Source organism: Cygnus atratus, chromosome 3 (assembly GCF_013377495.2).
Source record: "Cygnus atratus isolate AKBS03 ecotype Queensland, Australia chromosome 3, CAtr_DNAZoo_HiC_assembly, whole genome shotgun sequence".
Taxonomy (NCBI): domain Eukaryota; kingdom Metazoa; phylum Chordata; class Aves; order Anseriformes; family Anatidae; genus Cygnus; species Cygnus atratus.
Genome location: NC_066364.1, coordinates 4,050,829 through 4,074,608, shown reverse-complemented (window position 1 = coordinate 4,074,608; position 23,780 = coordinate 4,050,829). Strand labels below are relative to the sequence as shown.

The 23,780-nt window shown below is 39.4% G+C and overlaps 1 protein-coding gene across 1 annotated transcript in view; it reads right to left on the bottom strand.

The window, feature by feature from the left end:
- Positions 1–23,780, bottom strand: part of PKHD1 (PKHD1 ciliary IPT domain containing fibrocystin/polyductin) — a 254,443-nt gene that overhangs the window by 46,954 nt on the left and 183,709 nt on the right. Inside the window, exon 58 of the mRNA XM_050709748.1 lies at positions 21,040–21,200. Within this exon, the coding sequence (XP_050565705.1) occupies positions 21,040–21,200 (161 nt within the window). The remainder of the gene's footprint in view (positions 1–21,039; positions 21,201–23,780) is intronic.

Here is a 23,780-nt window from a genome sequence, read left to right as displayed (position 1 = left end):
GTGGTTGGGAATGAGTTGAAAACTAGGGCTTCTGAGGCTTCTTGACATGAAAACTCATCTCATTTTGGAGTGCAGTCATACCCGTATTCTAACAAAACATGTAATTTCAGCCTTGTAAAACAGCAGGAAGGACAGTGCTGAGGCCAAAAGCACATGTAGGCCATTAATATAAGGCTTGTAACAATAAGCTGGCACATTAGTTCTTCAAAAGCACAAATAAGTTTTTATTTTAGGATTTGATGAGTTCTGTTATTTTTAAATGGTTGACTTGAAGCATAGGGTATTTTTCACTCTTTTTTTTTTTTCATTCCTTTTCATTCTTCCTTTTTAAATTTATTTCTTTTTTCTTTTATTTGAAAAAAAAATAGGCTTTTTCCTGGATTTCTTGTGAAAATGAGCACATCACTTCTCCTTATGCCTTTACGTACCCTCACAATGTTTTAGTTCATGCACCATCTTTACTTAGAGTGGTCAGAAGAGATGTCCTAGAAATGTCTTTCTACAGCAAGACCTGCACCACCCTCAAGTTCTTAAACTGAAGGAGAATCTTCCTTCACAGCTTTCAATTTTTTGAACATCAAAGTCAGTCAGTTACAAAATACAAAACCATAGAAAATGACAGTTCCCCAGTGCTAGTTTGGAAAACTGAAAACTTTCACTTCAATATTCAATTTTTGGATATTTTAACAGAATAATTTTTTTAAAATCTGTTGCTTTCTTCAAATTTCAGATACTACTTGTAGGACTGTTATAGTTGCATTTCCTTTATTATTACTTTCAATTAAAAAAAAAAAAAAGACAAGGGAAACTGAAAAAGATGAAGAAAAGATGAAAAGATGTTCCTTGAATGAAATGAAAACACAAGTTTGCATGTAAAATCAAAATAGACAGGCTTTTCTTGGTATAAGTGGGAAAGAAATGAAATTTTACCTCAGAAGACTGAAAAAAGATTTTAAAACAAAGAAACAAAATCAAAGCTAAACAACTCTAGGTATTGACTGTAGATACAAAACATAGAGGCCACATAATGATTGAGGGAAAGAATCAGAACCACTGCTGTATTATCCATATATTTTGTCTTTCACATCAGCATGTAGATAAGAGATCCCTGACACAGTGGATCTGGTAAGATTTCAATGACAATTACATGTTACTGGGCAATTTCAGTCAGAAAGGGATGAGTTTCACTTTTAGATTTCACTGAAAAAAATAACCTTAGCATCTATCGCAATCCTCAGAAGGTCATGGTTTTGCATTGCTATATTAACCAAATGGACTCTTACAAAACCAGTTCAGAGGCTATCTCTGTGGACCACATGGGAAAAGTCTCAATTTTTCTTTCTGAAGGGCCCCTAGTTTGGGCTCCTTCTTACCTAACTTACGTGTTTCAACATTTAGACATGAGTATCTAAGTCAGAGTTGGACTCCTTCAGTTGAGAGAAATCAACATCTTCTAAGGGAAATCTAAGGGAAATTTATCCATCTTAGACAAAAATGTTAAGGTGAGATGAATGATTATTAGGAAAGATGAAGCTTCCAAATAGAACTTGAATCTCTCTTTGAAACAAAGACTCTCTTTGAAAGTCCAACTCTAAGCATGACAATCTAGATGCATCTATAAGACTTCTCCTTAGTGCACCTCAAAGTCTCCCTCAAGACCTGACCTACAGCTCAGTGCAACTATATACTGGCAATTACAGGCTCCAGGCACAAGGGAAAACCAACCTGCAGTACAGACGTGATGCTTTGAGTCTTAGTCTTCCTGGAAGCTTGAATATCTGTTTGCGTACATGGCAAGGCACACTTGGACTGGCTGGCTGTGGGTAACTGCACTGCTGACAGCTGCCAGTGTGGTCTTCATGGGGCCAAAGATGGATGGGTATGGGAGCTCACTAACCCCTGAGTTTCTCCACACACTTGGAGAGTGGTGTCAACACACACACTGAGTTCAAAGGTGCAGGGTCTCATCCTCTGAATTACAGCCTTTTTCGATTGCACAGTTGAAAATACAAGTAAAAAGCACTTCTTAAATTCCGTTGGATAACATAGGCAAAGAAAGGCATGTCAAAGTTATACCTACATATAGCTGAGGCGGAGCAAAAAAACTCAGAATGGCTTAAAAAACACTTGTTCAGTTTCTTATAAATCACTCTGGCTTAAAGTACTGAAGGCTGATTTTGAAACTTCTCTCAATGAAATCTATGCTTTTATCTCAGAGCAAACACTCCCATCTTATTAAACAAACATCATGTGATCAGCAATGGACCTCAGAAAAGCCTCTCACATCTCATTATCCCACAGTTTAGATTAGGGTTTTATAGCTTGACTTCATAATTCAACCACAGGATCAGCTCTGTTCCCTCCTGCCCAGAACTTTCCTGTGCTAATATATTATTTCTGTAATATGAAGAGCAAAGAAAAGGAATATGACATGTTCTTGCAGTAACAAGTTGATTTTGATTTAACCTTTCAGTGCTTGGCATTCTGAGCACTAACACTTTGTTTGTTTAAAAAGAAACACCAAGTAAGCAAGCAATAAGCCTCCCAAAGGTTCTGGCTGCATTGTAGCTTGCAACATAAAGCATTCCCTCATCATTAATATTGGCAAGATAGGGTTATGCCCTTTCATATGCCAAGATAGACCCTATTGGACAAGGAAACATTGGTCTTGCTCTTACACAACTGCAAACACATAGAGACTTAGCACTGCTGGGGAGTAAAATAATAGGAATTGCATGCTGGACTTTTGTTCGTGCAGTTCAAGCAATCCAGCATAAGTTTGCTCAAATGGTAACAAAAGCCACTTTTATTTCTCACTTCAAAACTTCTTTTTCTCCTAAGCCCTCCATCACACATCCATTAATATGTTCAAGCTCTTGGACACATCTAACTGGCAGCAGGGAGTTGCTTTACAGAGAAAACACTCAGACACAACGTGACACCTTCCCCAGACAGACACTGCAAGTCAGAGTCTGAGATTTCCAGAGTAACTGAAGGAATCAGGTGCTTGGTGTCCAACTTCTAACAGTCACAGAAGATTTGCACATATCTTTCATCAGGGAACATTCATGAAATGTTTCATTAGCAGACCCACAGACATTCTGACTTCACTTCTAGAGGATCACAAATAGAGCATCTGCACTTTGCCCGGCACTGAGTCCCAGTGAAGAGGTCACACTGTGATAAAACAGCTGGTGAGATGTGGCCCCATGCTCACTGCACACTAGGGGCACAGGCAAAGACAACACAAGCTCATTGCATGGACAACTTTGAGGAAGCGTCTGAGTTGGCTTTGGGTTAGGGCTGTTGGGTTGTTTTTTTTATTTGCTTGTTTGTTTTGTGTTTGCTTCCTTGTTTCTGCTTTTTCTTTGTTTGGCTTCTTTTTCCCCAAAAACTCTAGCTTAAGCCTCTCAAAGAAAGGCACCTGAAAAAAAGAGAGTTTGCATTTTGAAAGACCTTCACCACATCTGCCTCCCACTGGAGTTAAGGGAAAGGCAATATTATTTTCCTAAGGCCCCCAAACTGTGAAAATAAAAGCATACAAATTCAACACCCACAAAAACAAGGAATAAGATAATAACCCCAGACAATGAGAAAATTACACGAGTTCACTTTCCATGTCAGTATGCATTTCCCTTTAAGAATTTCCATTTCCCTTTAAGCAATTCTATTATTCACACATAGCATTTCTAATCATTCTTTCAAGTGTTTCTATGTAACTTATCAGGGTTTAATGAATGCCAGAATAAGCACTAGAGGGAAAATCCACATAACTGGACAGTAACCCAAAGGTTTTAACAAGACCTCTACATTTTTCTTTTTTAATATAATCTTTATTCAAGCATTTTCTGCTTTGATCAGAAAGATGTTTTTTTTATTGGTATTATTATTGACTTTTTCCCACCCACCCTCTTCCATAATCCACCATCCCATAACTTGTGAGCCCTCCAGGGTCGCAGTGAAGAGTTATTAGTTACAAAGGGCTTCTTTGGGAAACATTATCTACAAGTAAAATCAGTCAAAGTAAACAAGTTAGCTTGTATACTGCCTTCTCCTGAATCAGGCCCCACAGTCTACTCACTCTCCAGAAAGAGAAGTTAAAAAAGAAGCACCCTGCAAACATCCAACCTTGTTCCATCGATATGTATGGGAACAAGAGTGACCTGTTGAGTCTGCCATAATGTGGGGGCAGTTGTTTGCTCAAAATAATAATTCCTAAGGATGACCATATGCCCAGAAGTTTTCAATCAGAAAAATAAATTCCAGGATGCCTTGTCACTGGAGGTTAGAATGGCTAAAAAAATGGATGAGACAAGATACATCAACCATCAGCTCAGGAACTGGATTTATTTGCAGGTCAAACTGTACTTGAATGGCTGATTTGGAAGGCACACCCGTGAGAAAAAAGTCAGTCTTTAAAAACTGCATTCTGAACATTCTTCCCAAAGCAACCACTACCTTCAGCAAGACACTAGAAACATGCTAAACCTTGGCACTGATTTTTTAAGCTTGTCTGTAGGACTTGTCTCCTGTTTCCATGATAATGTTGTGGGCAGCACTGCACTTACACTAAGTGACAGCCCATGAGCCCTGGCCAATTTTGGATTCTTTTCTCCTGAGTGCTGTTCAGGCATACAGAGTCAGATCTGGCCCCAGAGAGCCTCAGGCTTTCCAAGAGCAAGGGACGGTTTTAGTTATGTGTGGTCATTGACTTCCATCGAGCTTCATTCTTATCCCAGACACAATTTTGAGTGACTGAGGAAGTTTTTCTGTTTGGGCCCTAGAGAGGCAAAGAAGAAAGCAGGTTTCTCACAGAGCACAACAGGTCAAGCCAGCCTCCTGAAAGAGCCTGCACAGAGAGATGGAGAAAATAGTTTCTCTAAAGCTACCTTGGATGTCTTACACCAGGGATGTGAACAGTAAGGGATACAGTATATCATCATCCTGCAACGAGAAAATGGCTCTTAAAGCTACTTCCACCCCTAATAATTTTTAAGAATAATATGGAGCATTTACAGTCAAAGGGCTAGAAAAGTCCTCCACAAGTCACACAGCTTGCTCCACAGCAGGCTTTGCTCTACCTGGCCTCATTCCTGACAGGTCGTGCTATTGCTTTATTCCTCAGCTCCCTCCCCAGCAATGGTAAGAAGACCATGGTGCCCATCTCCTAGTGGGCAGAGTCTGGAGATGGCACAGCCCAGCCCTGCTCCGACATGAAGTATGTGCTGATTGGGGCCACCCCTTAGAGATAAAAGCCCAAAGTTTAAGTAATTTGTCACAAAGTGTAGCAAATCAGTAACAGAGGCCTGAAAATAGCCAAGGATTCTCCTCAGCCATTAGGGAAATTACTTTTACCAACTATCTTTTTCTGACTGAATATTTAACCAATGGAGCTGAACCATCTACTTCTTTCATATTCATTTATTTTTGGTACAGCCATTGAACCAGGCTGGTGCCTCTGATCAGCTAATGCTACAATCTGCTATCAGCCCCACGGAGGGAAGAAAAAGTGTGCTTGCAATATGGGCCCTACAGGGATGGAACAATGTTCAGTCCAGTAACTGTTGTATCCTAGTGAGCACGGGAAGAAAACAATGAGGCAGAGTTACTCTAGTTTTGCAATGTGTTTATTAATTTCAGAGAAACCACCGCAGGAACAAAGTTTATTAGTGAGTAGGAGGACATTTCAGGAACAGAGCTGGACTGAAAATAATCAGCTCCCTTTAATTAATTGCATACAGTTTTATTGCATAACTGATGGTTTTAAACCTCGGCCAATTAGTTTGTCAAACACAGAAGTTAAATCCTCTATTGGTCTTTCAAATAAGCTCTATGCCAAAGTTTTAATTCAACTTGCCTTATCCAAACAACCAGAAAATAGGGGCTCTTGAAACTGAAATTAGTTTGCAGTTACCGGAACTGTAAAAAAGAATACCAAATACAACTTAAAAGAAGATAATAAAATATATAAATAATTAAAAAAAAAAAAAGACACCAAAGTCCCAAGTACTGCCAATATCAGGCTCAAGTCCGCAACCACCCTTTATAGGATAGATTACAGTTGCAAGGTCGCTCCATTTTGACAGCTAGTTTTCTAAGACAAGTTGAGGTACTGTTGCCAATCTAGCATGTTTTCAACACAGAAGAGGAATCTGCTTAAAAAGAAAAGCTGCTCCAGACAGCTTACGACATTTCAGTGTGATAGCTACCTCACTGTGTGCCTATTTCCCCAGCAACTGGGAAAGGTGGGATGATTTTATAACCATGTATATTTATATATGAATGTATAAAAATACATATAAAGTTGTTTATGTTTAAGTTAATAACTATGTTCCTGGCATGATCTTAGACTAAATATTCAGTGTAATTACCTAAGATACATATCTTTATTTTTCAAAGTTTCTTAAATAGAGTGTCAGTGGGTTGACTGTTTTTCCAAAGCACTGTTCTATTTCACTAAAAATACATTAGGAACTTCACATGTTCTTTTTAACTAATAATTTTAACTAACAATTATATTAATAGTCATGCCACATACCCTGAACACCCCAAGGTCCTCCCTGTGTCAGCTCAAGTGCTTTGAACTTGGTAAAGTGATGACATCTGTATCAAAGACACGCTTTAGAAATTATTACTTTTCATATTTTGGCCAGGCAGTAACATTGTGAAAAGTTGGTTTTGGTTGTAGCAACCTCTTGGTTCAAGCCTAGGCCACATTTGCAGTTTTATTAGCTGAAATGCCCTACAGACTGGGCCCTCCTGTCCTGGGTGCCCTTTGGCTTAAACAGAGATGGATGGTTTCTGCATTTATTGCTTTTGTCTCTGTGTGCATGTCACCCAGACCACATCTGCACAACTAAACCAAATAAATAGTGCTAGAAAGTCATCCCACGCACCAGCTCATGTTTACCTACCCAGTTAAACCATTAGTACGTTTCCCAGAGCAGTCTGTCCCTCATGGCTAGCAGTCCCTGGCACCATGCTCAGGCGTGGCTGGATACAGACAAGAGGTAAAATGCTATGAGGACATGAACAAAGTAAAGCCATGGGCAAATGTTTCGGTTTAAAAATTACATTTGAAAGGCTCTGTTACTCACATGGGTTTCGGTAACCACCTGTGCTATGAGATTTTTTTTCTTCTCCTCCAGTTCTTATTCATCCCACATGTTCCAGTTTCTCCAGGAGTTAAGGCAGAGCTCTTGCATACAAACACGTGGAACTACAAAGCCCAAAGCCAACTCCAGACTGATCACATTTTGGGCCAAATGAGTCAAAATGGCTAGCTTGTTACCGTCATTATGTAGTGCAAGACTGTGCCACAACCTAATACCACAAATAGGGGAGCGAGGCAAACTAAGGTCATGCAGGCAAACCTCTTAAGCGTTTGCCTGCTTTAGTAATGCCATATGGACACTATTCATAGTACGTAATTTTCCCCAGTGTTTCATAGGAGCCCAAAACTAGTTGGGATCACATCATACCAGATGCTACATAGGCATGTTTTTAATCTCAACATTGAAATGTCAAGAGCCATTACAAGCCAATGAGTGGAGGGAAGGGAAAAAAAAAAAAGAAAGAAAAAAAAAAAAAAGAGATTAACTTAATTTCACAGGCTAATCAAATATTTTCTTCAAAGTCATGGAATATTTTAGCAGAGTTCAGCAATGACATGAATTCAGACCTGCTGCATTATTCTGCAGCACCAGCCTGTGTTTCCCCATCACTCTTGCACTAAAACACTGCTCACATGCAGATAGTTGAACCTGCTGGCTCCTATGATGCAATTCTGCCAACAGTGAAACCTCTAGCATGACATGTTTTAAATTAGGAGGATACTTAAATTGTCATTTACAGATAGACCTGAGATTGTTCTGCCCACAGTTCAATCTAGAAGGACTATGCTCACTTTGAAGTGGAAGTTGTGTAACCACATTAGCATGGAACCATGCCCAACCTAGTAAGTCCTGCCCTTCTGGGGCTGTGTCACACAGCTTCTGGTTCAGAGCTGGCTCATGTCCTGCCAACCTGGACCACAGGCAGAAGACTTGAAAGAGGTTATGTCAACATGGCCAAGCTGTGATGGTGCCCAGGAGAAACTGTCATGCTTTCACATCACTGTCTTCTAGGTGCAAAGAGAAAGTTTCCCTGCTTTTCTCACGGTTCTTTCACAGCACTGAAAAATTAAAGATGCTTTATCTGAAACATCCGCAAAGGAAATCCTGTGTCTCGGATGAACCTGACTTCCTCAATTTCCTGTTTGCTGCACAGCTGTCTGCATTGGATGGGTCTCAGGGACACTTTTTTGGACATATTTGTCTACCTCAGTTGGAAGCTAGGCTCCTTGAGTTAGAAGATAAGGGCCTATAATCTTAAAAAAAAATAAAAAATAAAAAATAAATAAAAATCACAGTGAAAACAGAAAGAATGAAAAGAAAACAAACCAATAAAGAATCTATCCTGTCATAACATTTGAGGTTCTGGTATTTGCTGGCCTTGGAGTAGGTTCAAAATAAATGAAGTAAATGTGTATTTCATTAAATGCTAATATTTGGAAGATAAGAGGGAAAAAATGATGAAATGCTTCCAAGCACAGTTGTGAGGACAGTGCCTGTGTGTGTGTATAAACATACACACACATACAACCATACAGTTGTGATTGTCTTTGATGCAGAATACCGCCACGTAGGAAGAATTACAGGGGAAAGGAAAAATGGGACTTGCTTTCCCAGGCCACTGCTCTTCATGTAAGCAGCAAGGCCCTTTGCACCTCTCATTCTCCACCTCTGTTCAGAATTGCACTTGAATCCTTCCACAAGGATCCATTTTTCTGTGACCAAGACCCAATCCTCTATAGATGCAGTCAGTGAGATATGTTTAGGTGATGTGTAACAAAAACCTCAATCCTGTGCAAAGTAAACTGTGGTGGGTGTCTTACTGATAAGGCTGGTTTATCAAAATACAACCAGCATGTTCCCAGTTGATAGCATACTTGAGATCTCCTCTCCATTTTATCACAGATTTAATCTCTTGGACCCTAACCTACCTGGTTTGTAAGGACAAAACACTTGCCTGCCTCCCAGGGACACAGTGCCTTGGGTCCAACAAGGTCATGAAGTGTCCAGAATTTTTTCATTAATTAGCAGGTGCAATCCAAGGAAACCGGGATTTAAGGCTTCAAATCCTCAGCTATACTGGAGATGGCTCAATAAACAGAGAATTTGATGTCTGTGTTTCAAACAATGCAGCAGAGTAGGGACTAAAATTTTCATAAGTGATAGACAAAGCTCAGAGCTTTCACAGTGCAGAATATAATGAATCTCTGTAGTTTATTTTCATAGATAACTCTGTCCAGAGTTTTTCACAGGGACTGTAAAAAAAAAACATTTTGCTGACCTCAGAGTTGTTTCCCTGCTAACCTTCACTCTTTTACTGCAACCCCATAGGTTCTAGAGTTTAAAGATTTGCTTTCTAATACGCACCAAAAAGAGCTTCATTTTAGTTTTTGCAGCTGAACTATTTCTGATCAAACTTACAGACAAAATCTGCCCCAGGCATAAATCTAGCATGGCAAAAGAAAGACATCAAGTGCAGCAAATAACATAAAGTGATGAAGTATTAAAATATATATATATATAAAATAATAGAGCAAAGATAAAAATAAAATAGAAAAGTAGAAGCAATTGAAAAACAGGAATGATGATGGAACATGTTACGACACTGTCAAACTCTGGCTTGCAAAAAAATTGAGCAGTACCCTTGGATAAAAGCCACTGATTCACTGAGCCATTGTAACCGCTTATAAGGTTGGCAGCACCTGCCAAGGAACTGATTACATGCCAGGATTGAGGTTTCAGGTGGAGCTCTAAGGCACAAAGGAGACTGTGGTTGATGGTTGGGAAGGCTGTGGAGGTAAGAGGTTTGGCATTAAGTCCCTGATTTGCGGACAATGTGCTAAATTGCAGCAGAACGGATGAAATAAGAGGTACAGAGTCAGAGATTTGGTTAGGAGACAGGAGGAGTCTGGGAGTCTCATGAGACAGAGGAGATGAGGGGTCCTGGTTTGTGGAGGCAGAAAAGCGTGGTGGGGCTGGAGATCTCGAATGGGTCAGGTGGAATGAAAGAGTAAAGGAAGGAAAGAGTAAAGGAAGGAAAAGTAAAGGAGGGGAGCTCAGGCTGGGCGACCTGGCTTAGGACCACTGATGATATGAAGACGAACTTTAACTTTGTGCTAGACCCTGGGCTTCATCAGAGCTGCCCCCACTTCTGCCCCCTCCAGATCTTTCCTACATTTGTGCAGCATGTAACACATCACCCAGTGCATATGTGCTGAATTCAGGGAGACTTTATAAGTACACTGTGTGAAATTTGCATTACCAATGCCCTCTCAGCAACAGCCATCTCCAGCACAACACCCTGCCCAAGTGAGGTCTACAAGTTACACACAGGATCCTGTCCTTTGGAAGTACAAGGAGCAGATTTGGCATCCAGTTACTCAGTCCCACAAACTCTGCTCAGATAAAATTCTCCACTAACTTCAGTGGGAATTTTCTCTTGAGTAAAGCATACAAAAGAAAAAGACGTTAACAGAACACACACATGGAAAGGTATAGGTAATTGCAAAAATATTCACCAGTGCTTTCTGTGAAAATTTGGCCCCGCTTTCCGCTGACAAAAGATTGCAACCTTTTGAAGACTGCACTCATCGAAATATTTCCTTTTTTACTTTTACTGGGGACTATAAATCAAATGAGCCCTCACCTTCAGAAATATTTTCTGTCCATTAACAAATTTTAATGCAAAAAAAAAGAAAATATTAGAATCCCAATTTTGTAACTCCAGATAGACTGGGGTTCTACCAGTTTTACATCAATATAATCAGGGGTGAATTTATCATGAAGTATAACTATTGAACTGTTCATGTGGATTAGAGCTGGCCAAAAACTTATTCTGGACGTTCATTTCTGTATTGCTATTGAAAAATAAAAACTAATACTTTTGACTAAACTCAGTTGTGCACGGACACATACACACAGGGGAAAAAAATGCAGAAGAAAGAAAAACAAAAACATTTTGTCTGAAATATTTAGGCATTAAATTAAACTTTTCTCTTTTTTACTTTTTTACATGGAAAAAAATATATTTTTGGGAAAACTACTTTTAAGTAATAGGTAAACAGTTTCTGCTTTTATTCACCAATGTTTTCTTGAAGAAAAGAAGCATTTACGTCCCATCATTAGGATTGTTTGCTAGTTTTCTCCCTAATGTTAGAGCTCTCATTAGGAAAGAAAATAAGATCTTGCTTCTTTTCTTTTTTTTTTTTTAATTGGTTATCATCAGATGAAATCTGTACAGCTTATATGTTTCAGTTTTATATTGTCATTTTTTCATAGTTATTCAACAACATGCTACAGCAGAGGGGAGTCAGGAGTTAAAGAAACTAGTTTCAGGCAAAGTGGAATCTGTACTTTACCACAGAGCTGTGGATGGGTTCCTTGGCATCTACCAATGTGCAAAAGATTTCCCTTTTCTAGTTTGTTTTGGGACAAAAAACTGGAGTTTCTCTCCTGAGAATATTTCTTGGTAAACAGCAGGGATTCAATCTATCTCCCTTTGGGGGAGCAGAGGGGTTCACTGATAGGATTTCTCTTCCGCTATCTTTTTTTTTATTATTATTTTTAATTTGTAGGAGTCTATCATCCTCAAGAATTTATCCATCTACTACTTTTGATTGAAATCAAAAGTGGGTTCAAAATGACTGGGTGGGAAAAGGCACACACATACGTATGCATATACACTGCATGATCAAATAAATCTCATGCTTAAAGGAAGCCAATCTTAAAAGAAAAAGAGCGAAACGTGACGTATTAACAGCAATACATTGCATTGGCCACACTAGCTGACATGCTTTGCTCCAAAACTTCAGCTGGTGATCCACTGGGTGCCAACCCAGTAGATCTCTGTGCTCTGCTCTTTCAGAAACGTGGCCCCTGCAGCCTCCTAAAATTGATAAGAAAACTTTTTTGCTATCCACAGGACCTGATCAGGCCCAGAAAGAGAGGAAATGAGGAAAAGAGAGAGAGATCCCTTGGTGTTTGTGCCTGCTTCTCTTTCATATGGAATTAATGGTGGTTTAATGGGGTATGAAAGGATGTTTTACTGGAAACAATGAGGAACAATTGTCTAGCTCACGTTTCATTTCACAGGTCATTATTGCATTAAGAAGTAAATCGACCAAGTCCGGTAAATAACAGTCTGTGTTTTGCCCAGAGCTTCAAACCAACAATCTTAGCAGTCACCAACTAATATCTTTGTCATTTTTAACCCTTGCAGGGATCTGCTGGGGGCTAAACAATTATAGTCTTCACCCACCCCTAGCAGGTAAGCATTATTCATTTTATTTCTCATCCCTTCTTCCTGCAAACCCCACGAGGCTGGGTTTTTGCATTGTTGTTTTGTTTATTAGCCAACCTAGCCAACTGTGTGTCTGGTGGCCTTGAAAAACAACACATATTTTAGTGACTGCTGCAGGCGTCTTTAAACAGGCTGCTTCCTCTGCAAAATTAATTGTTGCAAAATGCAGTGCTTCCCCTGTAAAGCTCTGCAAGCTAACACTCAGCAGTTTGGTTGGATTATAGATATGCCTCTCAGATCTAAGGAAAAGAATATAGTTGTACTCGCAGGATGCAATTCACGTTTCTTTTTTAATTGCATAAAGACAGGCATCTAGTCTCCTTAAAGGTAGCAGCCATCAAGCCTAGAGAGGCTGTATGATGTAGGCTGTTGTCCTCAGCTATTGACTTAATCCAGAGCAGCTCACTTCTCCATTTTCCTCTATTTTTCCTGAAGCCTTCTGGGTTGATTGTCAGCATAGGAAGCTTCTTCCAGAAGGTACCTGAAAAGTGTCAGGGTAGTATCTACTAGGAATAAAACTCAGTTACTGACTCAGATCTGCGGGCACCACTGAAATGGTAAATAAGAGTGAAACTGCATCATGAGGAAAGGCATGATGTCTGAGTGACTGAGCTTTGAGGAGAGGTGCCTCCATAGATCCCAGATAAGGAACTTGCCTCCGTTTTGATTCCCTGGTGCTGCAAAATCTCCTCAGTCCTAGCACGCTATTTTCCATCACACTAACCTCTAAACTTTCTCTCTGTCATTTTGTTCATTAGCAGTATTCAGAAAGCCCTAATTACCAGATCTTCCCACTACAACACCCTTGTGTTTAGACCAATAAATCACTGTCAGACACCAAAGGTTCCTGCAGACCACAGAGAATCCTTACAGACCTGCAAAAATAGGGCCAGAGAAGACCTTCTGTAGTTATTTGATTCATCCTTACCCCTGAGGACAGGCAGAACTCTACCTGGATCACCTAAAGATGCTTGTATAACCTCTACTGATAGGGATTCCACAAACCACTCAAGCAAGTTATGTCAGCTTTTCTATATATTTTTTTTATAACACTTCCTCCCTCATCTGAAATTTCAGCCTGTTACTTCAGGTTCCACAGACTTGGGGAGCAACTTTTCCTCTCTGCTCTACCGTAATCTCCCATGTATTTGAAGGCAGTGCTTGAATCTCTCATCCATCTCTTCTCCTCTTGACTGAGCCACTCATCTCTTTCAGTCATTCCTCATAGCTTCTGTTTTCCAGATGCCTAATGATTCTTGTCACCCTTAACTGTCAGGCTCCTAAATTAATCTATGGGTGTTATGTGCATCAGTTACTCAGTTTTCACAGAACACCAATGGTTTATAAATCACATCTTTAGAACAAATGCCTGAAACAGTAGCCTCATTATGTCAATGATAAAAAAAGCTGATGTACAGGTTGAGGACAACATTTGTATATGGAAGGGTAGAGAGGTTGATATTAAATCCATAACTAGATTCCTAAATTGAAGTGATGTGGTGTTTTGGGGGCACTGAGCTATTTTTCAGCGCACAGGCAAACAAATGGGCTCTTCAAGAATTCAGAAACTCTAAAAATGGTGTCATTTTTCTACATAGGTTCTCAAATAGAGTAGTTCAGTTTGGAAATGGCAAACCTCATGTTTTATCCTGGGAGATTAAAGCCAAAAGGAGATGCTGGGGATTCCTGATTGCAATTGTAGGCAGAAACTATTCACTGGCACCTCTTCAAAAAGGACTCCTAAGCTAAGGGCCAAGGTTATTGCCTGTAGTTAGGGACCTGATTTTACATTCACTTTTTCCAAATTCCATTATTCTTAATACAAATATATGTATATACTTATTTTACATTTTATGTAGCTGAACACTGGTGCATGTTTGTTTAAAAGTACACAAGAATTTTGAAAAACAAGAAGCATAAAGAGTGATACAAAATGTTAAACTCCATTTACAGCAATCAATGTGCAAGACAGATGGTATTTTGGATTCCTCACGAGAAAAGCATTTGATTCTCTCCATAGGAACAAGAAGATAATGTTTGATAGGTTTATACCTTTGTGCATATACATATATTTGTATATATGGGTTTCACTATATTGATCACACTACTGAACCCATGGACAATGAATGATGCCATTCATCTCATACACTAGCTTCAGAATTAACGAAATGACATCCCTGAAAAGGGAAAATTGCTACTTATTAGAGTCTGAGATATAGATGAGTTTGAGGGAAAGTATTATATAGTATTTCAAAATCGAAATGTCATATGGCCTGATCATTCCCAGTGCTGACTTAGTTTGCCCTTTCCAGATCTCCAGTTCTGGTCTATTCCTCCATGATTTTCCAAAACTAATTTTGCAGAGTATCCCCTCCAACAATATGCAGCGAGAGTTGGCTGAGGAGGGGGAGAAGTATTTTGCATTGGCAGCGGTTTCTCCTGGGGTAGAGTCTCACAGTGACATTCAGATGCACTGTGGGCCTTCATTCCCAACTGGTGGCTTCACCACCCAAAGATGTCCTTCACTCTGCAATATTGCCCTCAGTTAACAGAGCTGATCCTTTACTTCAGTAGCTTCAGCCATCTCATGCTTGATGAGCCACCATATAGTTATTAAAGATAAAAGATTAATTTATCTCCCCCTCGGATGACTTTAAAGCTCATTTTCCCAAGGGTATCAAAAACAAATCCCAAATTTATTCTCAACTTTGGTCTCAATTTAATTAAGATCTGCTGAAGTCTTCACCAGGGATGTATTTTCAGGAAATTTAAGTAAAAGTCACAAGTAATTTCTAATCATATTAGGTTGGGTTTTTATAAAACAATAACTTGGTAAGAGCTCTTCTAATCTCCTTCATTGCCACTTTCAACACATTTTGCATGGGCCATTTATTGCAGAAAAAGCAAATTTCTATCTGTGAACAACAACAACAACAAAAGATTCAGAAGAAAACAATAAATGTTTCAGGCCAATATCACAGCTGTTTCTTTCCCTGTAAATTTACCAAACCTGCACCTGCATTCTCTTCTCAAACGTATTTAATTACTAACCATGCTCCTTGGATAAATATGTATAAAAGACATATATAAAAGACAATCTCACACAGCTTTAGCCCTAAATTATATTGGCAGCCTGTGTGTCAAAATGATGCTCCTCCACAACTATTATTTGTGAACCTTATTTAATAGCAAAAATTACTTTTTTTTTTTTTTTTCTTCCCAATTATCCATCTTACATTTATTTTGGACTGTTTACATCTATACCTAATTTTACCTTATTTATGATGAAATCTAGCAAACTTCTGTGTATTCATACATGACATTTAACCTCAGTGTTACGCAGCTTTTTTGAGAGTTTTCTACAACTGCAAGTGACAAAATCAAGTGTCTAAAATTCTGTCCAAGCTGCTTCAGATAAGCATTTACATATGAAATACCTACCCTTTTTGATCTAGAAATGTACTGGTTACCTCTAGAGAGCAAGCAAGACTACTATAGAAATTTCACAGCTTTAGATCTGTCTAGATTGAAAACACCATACGGAAATATAGTCTCAATTATCTGCTGGTCAGATAAAAAGATCAGTTGTTCACATCACACTAATCTTCTCAATTCTCAACAGATTCCCATTAAAACTGATTTTTTTTTTCCAGTACAACACTTCTTCAGCTTTTTAAATAATAAAAAATAGTTGGAGATTTTTTTTGTTTAAAACCAAAGTCAGAATTTATGTATTCAGTAAAGTTCTAAAATATGCTCCAGGCATGTTTTTTAATAAAAAGTTGAATATAAAATATATTTTTTGCTGATTCTAGTTAATGCAACCATACTTTTCAACCTGCCTAAGCAGGGTGGGGTGCTTTTAGATTAAGAGTCTGGCTGTCAGGGTTTTGGAAGGATATGCATTAATTCAATGACTGACTTTGGGCAAGTCACAAATTCTGTCCTCTGCCTGGGAAACTAGTGTCAAAATACATGCCTATCCCACGGGGGTATTACAGACCTAAATTTCACTGATTCTCCCACTGTATGTGGAGAACTTAAAGGAGGTGCCAGGTTTTACTAGTGTAAGGTAGAAAATAAGTGCTGTTGTTCACAGGAAATACAAGGCGTGTGTTAACAACAGGAAGAAAAAGTTGCATGATGGCTAAATTCTACAGCCTTGCACTTGCTAATCTTTCAGTACATCAGAATTACTCTGATGACCAAAAGTTAATAGAATGAGAACTCTATCAGCTGCAGAGTCATAAAATAGGATATACAAAGAAATCGCTGTCATGCAAACCTAAGGATCTTCTGTATCTGTACAGAAACCAGCTTGGAAGTCTTTCGGGAAACTGAGTTATAATTAACAGTTTCACGAGACACAAGAAGGTTTTTCTTCTGGCTAAATTTGTAGCCATGCTAAAGGGGAAGAGTAAGAACAGGAAGGACTCACTTCTGGATTTACATAAGATCACTGTGGGTTGGATTTCTCCCTTCATGAATGGGAATTTTCCAGGACACCAACCTGGCTTCATGCTGTTTTACCCTGACGTCTGGAATCCTCACAGTCTGATCACAGAATCACAGAATGGCTGAGGTTGGAAGGGACCTCTGGAGGTCATCTGGTCTAAGCCCCCTGCTCATACAGGGAAATGTTTAATGTCTAATATGCTTTAATGTTTAATTTGCTTTTTAATATGCTCATGCAGGGAAATGTTTTAATGCTGAGATTAAGGACCCATATAGCAAGTTGCAATCTTTTAGGTTCACTTGGAAAGTCATTTTCTTCCCTCTAGCTAGGGAGAAAAACAGTTCTGTAGGTTTAGATATTATAGACCATTTCCCTTCTGGAGACCATTTACCTTCTGCATTTCCCTTCTCACATTCCCATTTCTCCATCTATAGCACCATCTTAAACCTCTCCTATCAGGCAGGATAAAAGAACAAGTTGTTAAATGACTGATGCTCAATATCTGGCTGCACAGAGACAAAGAAATATTCACTCATTTCTGCTTTTCTTAGTCACTTCATCACTGAGTCAGGTTCCTGACTCCACCAACAACTATTCAGATATTCAGATTTGCTTTTTCAGCCCAGATTGCTTTAAAAATGCCTAGAATGTGTCTGCCAGCTGTAAGAAAATGTATCTGTCTGAAGGCTCTGAACCACAACTTGGAAGATTTGGGTTCATCTCTCAGGTATGTACGATGATGGAGATGCTACTTCCACTGAGGATCATACCCTGTGGGAGCATCATGAGCAAAACACCTTTGTCAACTGGCCGTGGAGCAAGGTGTTTCCTCAACTCTTTGCCTCCACCAGGAGCTCAGCCATCCTGTACTTCTCTTGGTATGCACAAGGGCCTTGAGGAGGATGTATCAGCCCACCAACTTCTGTCCATAAGGTGTCAATTTCTCCTAGTTCACCAGAGATGACACTGGAGGCTATGAACGAGGGGTCAGATGAATTTTCTACCATCCTCTGGTCCTCAGCTACATTTCCACCATGGGAAGACAATGAATTTCAGTGCCACCGGGAACTGTTAGTGGGTTATGTTACCAAGAAGCACTCACACAGTCCGATAACTGAGTCCATATAAATACTGCAGATAGCCAGCAGCAAATTGTTAGAAATTTAACCACAGAACGATGGTATTATCAGTTCTCCTTCGTGGAGCAGAGCATTTAACCTGGACACAGAAATCAGCTGAGTACATGAACTGTTCACTTATCCTTCATTCCTCCGCTAGACTCATGTTTATAGCTAATTCTGCTGAACAGCTTCTGATTCTGGAATTTCCTCTATCATGGTACCATTTAATGCTCCAGGCCTGGCCCCAAGCTCTTTTGTAAGAGGTTTGGTATAAAGATGAGTTCTGGGAGAAAAAACATTTTGTCATCCAAAAAGGGCAGCTCAAAGAGATTTAAATAATTACAAATTCGTGTTAAACTCATTAAATTGTTTTGGGTAGTTTGAAAAATGATACTGTGAAAGTTCCTCATACATGATTTAAGGGGGTTTTGTTGGAAAACATTTCATTCTAAACTTTTGCAGCATTATATCTAAAAGGAAGAAAAGAGCAAAAAGTAGCCTTAGATAAAAAATAATTATGCTTTGTTTTATTCAAACACATTTTTGTTGTTGTTACTTTTTCTTCTGGCAGAAATAATAAGAACAAAAATGTTGGATCTGTTCCTTTCTTTTTTTTTCTTTTCTCTTTTTTTCTGAATTCTGTGTTTTTTCCAGAAAACTAAAACTTCAACTTTATGTGAACAAGTCCATTGCTACAGATATACACAATAAACAGACCTAGTCTATGACCCAAAAGGTAACACAGCAGGTAAAAGACAAGACACACAGGAAGACAAAAAATAATAATAATAAAAAAATGTCTACATGCTTAAACATATATTACACAGCTTGCTACTGCCCATATGCTATGGGCAGGACTCAGGAAGCCACATGGTCCCTCCTTGGCCTATCGCAAAGACACATATGTATATAAATGATATATATATTCCCTATCAGTTGTGTCTTCAACTAAAGGCATCATATGGATTCAGGAACATTAATATCATTCTGAATGATCCACTGTGCTGCTGTTGCAGCTCTTGCAGCCTCTCTCTTCTATGGAACTCTTCAGGGAAAATGTTTTACTAGATTTTGTGACTCTGAAGTATATTGAGTGTTTTGGCTTTGTTCCCCCTAGAGTGAGCAGAATATCTAGAAATGGCTGAAGACCAACAGTTTCAAGCTGATTGTGCAGACTGGAAGCTTAAGGGGAATACACACATGAATTGGGATGAAGGTGCAATTAAGCCAGAGCTGTCGAGTCTCAAATAAATTCACGTCACCACACTGTGGAAGTGGCAAAGATGTTGTGTAGCTCCCTGAAAAGACTATCCCTCTTTTTATGTTTAGGAAGGCTAGCAGATAACCACTGCACGGCAGTGCTCTGATCAAGCTGCTGGAAGTCACTGGAATTACTCTGGTTTAACAAGGCACCAGGTGGGTATGTGGATGAGAGGCTCAGCAGGTGGGTACAGAGCACTCAACATCACTACCAAACACTCATCTGGATTCAGAAAAGGCAGGCAGAACTCCAAGGGCCAAAATCTGCTCATCAGCATCATCCGGGAATAGTGCTACCACCTTCTCTGGCCTTAAAGCACTGCCACAATGAGGGGCAATCTGGCCCCACAGAAGGAAAGATGAGCATTTTCTGCTATCTACTATGGGAGCCTGCATACCAGTGTGCAAAATATTCAGTGTTACAACTTTCTAGAGGGTGACAGAGGGGGGAGAGAAGGGAAGACAACGACCATGAATTCACCTCAGCATCAAGCTGTGACTTTCCAAATGTCAACCTCAAGATGAAAGGAACCTCAGGTCAGAATGAGAAATACAGAGGAATTAAACACAAAACTGTGAAGAGAGGGGAAAAAAATCCCCATTCATATTTGGGCAGTAAGAAGAAAACACAGCAATTTTGTTACAGCCTTGGAGGCAGGCAGCATTTACCATATGCTGTCGCCTCCATTACACAAGGAGATAAACCCTGTGGAGTGCAGGTTGCACTGTCAGTGCAGTTTAGATGGTGGGGATTCCTGGCATTCATATGACTATGTCCCAGGGCGTGCTAAAAATGGTGAGAATCTAAATGAAGTATAGGTTCTGTATTCAAAAGTATGTGTGCATTAATATGCACGTGCTAAATGGTAATACTGCTAGGATATTAGCACTTGCATGTGATTCATAATCAGGGCAGAAAAGGAAGAATAAAAATCAGTGTGTTTGTGTCTAGACAACATATTAATCAGCCCTCTAAGCAGCCAGTTAGAGTGGGATCCTTAGAGAAAAAGCCTTTACTGGGTACACATTAGACATTTTGTTTAAAGATTAAAGTTCTTCTCATGTTTAATCAGTTTTAGAGCAGGATGGAAAACAGGATTAATTACAGTCCCTTCCACCAGTCTCCCATACCGCTGGAGTCACAAATGATGCGCCTTCTCAGCAAAATGGCCGCCGTCAGCAGCAGGCGCAGGAAATACTAATTGTAATTAAAGAGCTTATTTGGAATCACAGAGCAGAGTTTTAATCAGAAAGAGAATGGAGCCTTGCTGTGTGAACTTTCAGAAAGTGGTTCCAGAGCAGAACGGGCCCTTTTAAACCAGAGAGAGGGGTCTTTAAACTTCTGGAGTGGGTTCTCAGCTTGATTATCTCCTCAGTGGGACATGGATGAAAATCCTTGCTGTGCCAATTATTGTTATTATTTTGCACTTCCGTAGCAGTTACTTGGCAAGTCTTACTCAATACTCTCAGAGAATTTTGCAAAGGGCAGGGAAGTTCTGATCTGGTCTTAAAATGAACAAATTAAACCCTAAAGGGGATAAGGATGCCCAGGTGATGCGATTCTGGAAGAAGGCAGAGAGGCATTGGTGGACACAGATCTGTGCAATGAGATCTCCCAGACTTCTCCACTGCAATTTACCACTTCCATCCTGAAAAGGCATCACACAGTCTGGGGCCATAACCACGCAGACCTCAGCTGCAGGTCTCAACAAAAGGCTGGGATGCACCTACCTCTCATGTGTCAAGTGTATGCATGACTGTGCAAGCACTCCAGACAGCACAGGAACTTACCAGCTTGCAAGTAGAACTGTGTCCATTCAAATTCTGACTTTGGGAAAACAGAAACAGGTGGTTCCAGCTCCAGGACACCTCCATCCAAATCCTTGAAAAGTGCCTTCCTCGAACCTTTGCAACTCTTTTCGGGGAACATGGTGTCTTCAGAGTTCTGTACACTGGCAGGCAGGAGAGGTAGTATTATTATGAGACAGACAAAAAGAAATTATTGTGCTGTGCTGTTGTCTGCAACTTATTTACACTGAAAACAAACACTTCTATGCATATATGCGATGCCTTGAAATTTACTAGGTGAACTCATATGCCCATGAAAAGACAGAAAATGAAAAATAAAGTAAAATGAATGAAATCTAAGCAGACTAGTCAATGTCTAGCATGTTCTGTAAAGAAATCCTGCAGCTATCTTTGTATTTTGGCATATTGGTATCCAAAAAAAAAGAAAGGGGAAAAAAAAAAGAAAAAAAAATAAGAGAGACAAATCTGCATCCTCTCCCACCAAATGTTGGCTGGGTTTGGACAGAGAAAATCATTTTATTTCCAGTGTAACTCCTGTCCCCAAATTTCAAGCTCCCTGGAGTTTGTTTGGGCCAGTGTGAGCTGTCATGGCCCTTGGAGCCAGCTGTTGCAGTTTGAATACCTCTGGCTCCCTCTTGGATTTCCTGATTTGAGGAACAGCAGTGATATGACCACCAGTATTCAACTGTTATTAATTTTTGACCCATGGTAGATGAAACCTGTAGTTACTGAGTGAAGGTGAAACATGCTGGCTGCTGCCACACAGTGACCAGGAATGCCTCTGCTGCAGTGTGCAGGGCTGATATCAAACAATGGCTCCCCAGGCATTGCTCTTCACTTCCACCAGGTGATGGATTAATTTTTGTTTACAGATTGGTGTGTGCCTACATAGTATTTTGTTAAAAAGCACAGGCTGCCCAGTAGTACCTGTTTGTCTTGTCCTTAGCACTGTAGTCTGAAACAGGGGGAATCCTCTACAGGGCCAGAAGATTGCACCTCCCCATGAGCAACTGAGTTTATGCAGGAGAAAACATTTAAGTAAGTGACATTCAAGTAAGGTGAAATGGCAGAAAGAATGAGAGAAGGAGCCAGCAGGGAGCACACATCCTAACTAAAGGCTTTGAGACTGCTGGGACAAACAGGGAACAGATTTAGTCAGACCACAAAGACTCCAGCTACTCAAATAAACCTATTCAGAGCCCATCCTTTCCTAGGAGATCAGCTGGTAAAGTCTGTCCACGTCTATACTATTAAATTCCCTTAGCATTTCCCTTGAAAATAGGACAGTCACATCCAAGCTACCATTTTGGAAAAGTCTTTGATCAATTCCGAGATGCAGGCCATGAATTGTTTGGGTCAATGCCAGCTAGCTAATGCCAAACCAATGACCATGCTAGAAGTTGAACAGTGCCAAAATTCCAGTTCTAATGGCCTTTGCTAGAAAAAATAAATAAAATAAAATAAAATAAAATAAATAAAATAAACAAAATAAAATAAAATAAAATAAAATAAAACTTCTGCTAGGAATTCAGAGAAGTTTGTTGCAGCTCAGGGAGCCAGTTAACATTTCTAGAGCAGAAGCAAATTTGAAAAAGAAATCCCATTCCCATAAGACACAATGAATAATGATTTAAGTTCTTATAAAACCTGCTTGTTGTTTTTCTCTCATATCCATTTGTTTGGAACTGTTTGAAAAGATCACTGTCCTAATTCATGTTGCAATAAGAAACTGGGTTTGGAGATTCAGTGTCATTTTGATGGTTTAGATGGTCATAAAGTGAAGTGTAGGTGAAACTTAGCTCAAAACTATGCTTGAGTTTCACCATACAGTCACACATATCTTGTAGTACTGTCTCCCAGCCAATGAGTAGCTATTTCTCTCCTTCTAATGATAAGTGGATAGGTTCAGGTCTCAAGAATAGAATTAAACCCTAGTTGTTTTTTTTTGTTTGTTTGTTTGTTTGTTTAAAGAAAAAAAAAAAGAAAAAAAAAGAAAAAAAAAGAAGGGTTTCAAAGTTAGTCCAAACTGGTACAAAGTTCTTTTTGGATGGAGTGAGAGCATATCTCAGCAAATTACATCTAATTTTCAAATGGGTTCAAACTCAACTTCTAACATCAGTATATTCTCAGGAGGAAATTGTAAGTATAGTCATTAAAAACTCCCAGAATAAATAAATAAATAAATAAATAAGAATTGCATATATCATTAAAGACTGGCTTCCACAAAGGGAGGTGTCTACACAGGACAGGTTTGTTGGAGAGGAACTCACCTCACCTGAGACACACACCTAGGAGAGTTAGAATGAATCACTTTCTAAATAAGCATCACTACTGAATACAAAATGAGTTGAGTGTCTTCTTCAGAGTACATGCCTAATTTTTTGATCACTAAGGTTTAGAGAGCAGAATCACTTGTTGAGGATCTTAATTGCTTTTAACTGGTCTTTGACTAAATGCTTAACACAGTTTAAGGGAGCTAGACAATTGGCCGTATTGCTCCTATTACAAAAACATAGTGAGATACAATGACTTGTACTCCAGCAAAGTCCATGGAAATATCTTCAGATTGCTACATGGATACTCTTTAATCCTGCAGAAAACTTAGAATTTCCTGAGACCAAGTTGGAAGAACACAATTATTGACATTATGAGTGCAGCAAAGTCAAATAGGCAATGATCCATATTAAGGAAAGAGAATCACATGGACCAATGTTTCCAATCAA